This window comes from Buceros rhinoceros, unplaced genomic scaffold, assembly GCF_000710305.1.
Source record: "Buceros rhinoceros silvestris isolate BGI_N320 unplaced genomic scaffold, ASM71030v1 scaffold15863, whole genome shotgun sequence".
Taxonomy (NCBI): domain Eukaryota; kingdom Metazoa; phylum Chordata; class Aves; order Bucerotiformes; family Bucerotidae; genus Buceros; species Buceros rhinoceros.
Genome location: NW_010403146.1, coordinates 14,749 through 18,796, shown reverse-complemented (window position 1 = coordinate 18,796; position 4,048 = coordinate 14,749). Strand labels below are relative to the sequence as shown.

Genomic DNA, 4,048 nt, shown 5'->3' with positions numbered 1-4,048 from the left:
TCCTATTTTTTTTTTTGCTGCAGGTTTGTACATAGACTTTAAACTCTGTATGGGGAGAAATACTGTATTCCAATATAGTGTTTCAACAAAGAGGGAAAAATAAATCTATTAAAAATTCTGGCAGTTTTGTTCAGTAAAGGTTTTTTTTTTTTGATTTTTTTTTTATAAAAATGTACCAAGGAGTAAACTTCAAAGAAATCAGATGATGCATATAAAAATAGTTTTCAGTGGCTCTGGAGGGAAAAAAATAGCAAAAATAAAAGGAAATAAATGGAAAAAAAAAGGAGCAAATAATAGTTTCTTTTTTTTTTTCTTTCTTCACATCACTGAGCATCCTCTAGAGGTTGTTCTGGGATCCCCCTAAAATAAGACAGACAGAGTTGAACTTGGTTCTTAGCAGCTTTTCACGCCGTCAGCCTCGACCCTGGTTACCAGCTCAGCTGAAACAGCAGGTTTTCAGTAGTTCAGTTCCACTCGGGGAACACCACAAGCAGGAAGCAGGAAGCCCACGTCACCGCCTCCCCCCAGGGCTGCGATGCTGCTGGTCTGGCTGGGGATCTCCATGACAGGCAGAGCAGTTCATCTCTACTTCCACCATCGATAGCGATGACAAGTGAAAATCGGGATGTCCTCAGCCTTGGAAGAGGCAGGACCATCCTTTATTTCAAAGGATGGGTCCGTCTGAGAGATCCCTAGGCTGCATGGCTGCCCTTTGGGTGAAAAAGGGCTGCTGTGGTGGCTGTGTAGCACAAAGACACCGCTCCACCTCCCGGAGACCAGACCAGCTGCAGCCCCGCACAGAGCGAGCGCTTTGTGCAATGTGCTACTAACGGCCACGGCTCGGCAGAACAGACCGCCCGAGTCTGAAATAAATTGAAATATTTCCTGAAAGCACCTGCCTGAAGTGGGTGTCCGCTTTTCACTCTGCCAGCTGCTGGTCACTTATTCCACTAAAGGTTACGACAACATGCAGGTGGCATTAAGAAAAACCGAGCTGATTTCAGTTGTAAGCCAGGTCAGGACTGTCCTCCGCAAGGACAAATGGACCAGAAAGCTCAGAGCTGGGAAAGGATGAAGGGACACCCCTAAATCTAACGATTAATCCAACCACTGAGGCCCAAGTTAAACAGTGGTCTGCATCTCATTACCTGTTGGTTGAAAAGATCTTCCTCTCCAAAGTCTGCTTCGTCCTCTTCCTCTTCATTCTCTCGCATGACCACTGATTTAGTGACGCTTCTCACTGCAACTTCCTGCACAAAAGGACAGGTAGGGACATGGCCAGGAGTTACAGCTGTGTCTGAAGCTTCAGCTGCACCGTCAGTGTAACACCCCTGTTACACCTGGGGGCTCCCTGCCCTAGCACTGACATTGGCTGGGCAGCAAACACCCCGCAAGCCACAGCAACATCCCTACTTCTCTACTCTAAAAGGCATGGCAGTGGAGTTCAGCTTCAGGAATTTCCCTCATCACCTCAGCATCTGAGGCGGTGCAGCCACATTTTGGGTCGTCACGAGCCTGTTCTGTATGAGCTGCCAGCAGACCCAGCCAGGAGCTGCCCGAGACATCTCGCCAGGGGAAAAACCGAAGTTTCTCAGTACGGTTACACAGCATTAAGAACATTCCCAATTTCTACTAAATAACTGACACGTGTGATTGATACAGAGAATCGGGTCAGTCTTGCAAACCAGGCACTAAAAAGAATTCTAAACCCCCCAGAATCTTCCTTTATTACTAAATGATTTTTAAACACTTCTTGGTAGTAAGACATTCAGCTGTACACTTGTACCCTTCAGTTTCCACCCGTGTCACTCCCCCGTCCCTATCACATCACTGGGATAACGGTAATGTTTACGGGCCAAAGCACCACCCTCCCTCACAGGAGCCTTCTGAGGGGGTGGTTTTATCAAACCAGCTGTGGGCAAATGTAGGACAGTGGGGAACAATACAGAGGCACCCAAGAACACATCACGGACAAATGTCTTCCTACATCAGTATTTACTTTGCACCCCAGAACACCATAGGCACTACAGGAGGTAACTCTGAATTGCCAGCAATACTTGTTTTGTCTCTTCTGAAAATACAGTCAAACGCGAAACAAATTCTCTACTAGCGGGGTACTCTTCTAAAATAAAAAAAACCCTCTATGGGTGTAATCAGGATGATGATCAGTTTTTCCAAATCTCCCAAAAATCTCAGAGATACACCCAGGTATTTAATTATTCCAGTTATAAACTGTCTTGGTTTAGAATACAACAGGGAAGATGATAAAATTGGGATTTCCTCATCCCCCACCCCCCCAAATTAAGGTGTTTGGGAGATAACCCAGCCCGCAGCTTTCCCCGGCAGACCCAGCCTACCTCCCCTTCCGAGTTCACGAGGTATGTGCGGATATTTGCTCCAGTGCCCCAGCTGCCTTGATTCTTCCACACGAGAACAGAAGGGGGGCTGTGAGATACGCCTGCATCTGCCCCCCAAATCTAGTGAGAAAGACAGTCTGCAGTTAGCTATTTATTCATATCTTTAAACACAAAGAACCCCCCGATTCCCTTACTGCTCTCTAGGAATCAGTTGCTTCTGAATCCCAGTGGCAGCTTGGCCCTGCTTTTACCTATACCATGAGCTGTAACAAGGTGTTATTCTCACAGCTGCAACAACACACTAGCCATAAAAAAAGCCCCGAAATAAGAAAAAAACCATCTCCCATCGCAGACATCAATCATTTCCTGACTATAGATATTTCTACCGCTGCCTCAGGGACTACGGGACGGGAGCCAAGACATAACATGTATCAGCTCACTCTTTCATATGTATCTCAGTCACTGATACTAAGTAGAACTCACTGGCACTGGTAAGAAAGTAATTTTTTTCATCCCAAAGAACATCTGTTGCAGACTGAAAATGAAACACAAAGTATTTCTACAGAACAGCCACTGTTGCAGTGCAGTCCAGGCCGAGAACGCCAAGTCAAGCCTAACTAGTCCAGAGGAACACTCAGAAGCGTTCCTGTGCCACCAGGAGGTTGGGCAGGGTTACCCTCCAAACCTGGGCAAAGGCGTTTGCCAACAACAGCCCTTGAGCCACCCTCCCCCAAACACCTTTTGTCTTCAACCTTCTCTGTGCCCGAAATGGTCTCGAACCCTGAAGTGTTAATATAGAAATCCAGCTGCGGTTCTGCATTGTTGCAACCGAAATGCTGCTTCTCCGAGGTGACACCCAGAAGTCACACACGAAACCAGGCTGGACCAGCCACCACGGCGCCCCCAGGAGGTGCCGCTGACACACCGTAAGTGAACTTACCGTTACGATCTGCCCGGCTCTGAGGACATACTTCGGAGTAAATTTGTAAGCAATTTCTTCTCCATCTCCAATTTGTCTTTTCAGTCTCCAGTTACCCAAAGACTGATCCTAATGGAGAGAGTCATCAGGTTATTCTGGGTGAGCAAAGCAGCAGACAGGGACGAGCTTTCTGTGGGGCTCTTTGTTATTCACATAATGTGAATACAGGTTTATTTACATGGTTGTTAGACAACTGCCTTTTAACCTGGCAGTATTTTTCTATATCCACAACTAGTCTAAAAAGCGTAAGATCACTCAGCAAATTAAAAAGACACACATTTCACATAAAAAAAGTTCTGCCTAGAGCCCATATTGCTGCTTGTAAGAGCAAGGTTCCAGCACACGTTTAGGTATCTGGGACACAAACCATGTTCCCTTGCTGCAGCAAACATCATGCTCCCACGAGCACTGTGCAGCGTTCAGCTTTCGAACACCCTGTGAATGACTGCCGGATGCTACAGCTTGAGATGCTGCTCCTGCTCTCCAACTGACTCCACCGACTCGTGCTACTAAAGCCCACGTAACATTTCGACCGAGCTGCTCCTCCTCATCTTCGAGGGGTTCTGCCGACACCCACCTTCTCAGAGTTGTTCTTCAGCTGAACGTATTTGCCCTCCAGGTCTATCTCTTCTATGCTGATGCTCCCCGTAGCTGAAGCCTGCTGGGACATTTGGAAGCTACTGCTGCTACTGCTGCCGCTAATGCTTCCGGG

At 47.1% G+C, this 4,048-nt stretch overlaps 1 protein-coding gene across 1 annotated transcript in view; it reads right to left on the bottom strand.

Annotated features, from left to right (window-relative positions):
• Window positions 1–318: 318 nt before the first annotated feature.
• Window positions 319–4,048, bottom strand: part of LMNB2 (lamin B2) — a gene marked incomplete at its 5' end in the record, with an annotated part of 11,579 nt that continues 7,849 nt past the window's right edge. Inside the window, 5 exons of the mRNA XM_010132904.1 lie at window positions 319–360; window positions 1,149–1,250; window positions 2,358–2,477; window positions 3,298–3,405; window positions 3,914–4,047. Coding sequence (XP_010131206.1) covers window positions 319–360; window positions 1,149–1,250; window positions 2,358–2,477; window positions 3,298–3,405; window positions 3,914–4,047 — 506 coding nt within the window. The remainder of the gene's footprint in view (window positions 361–1,148; window positions 1,251–2,357; window positions 2,478–3,297; window positions 3,406–3,913; window position 4,048) is intronic.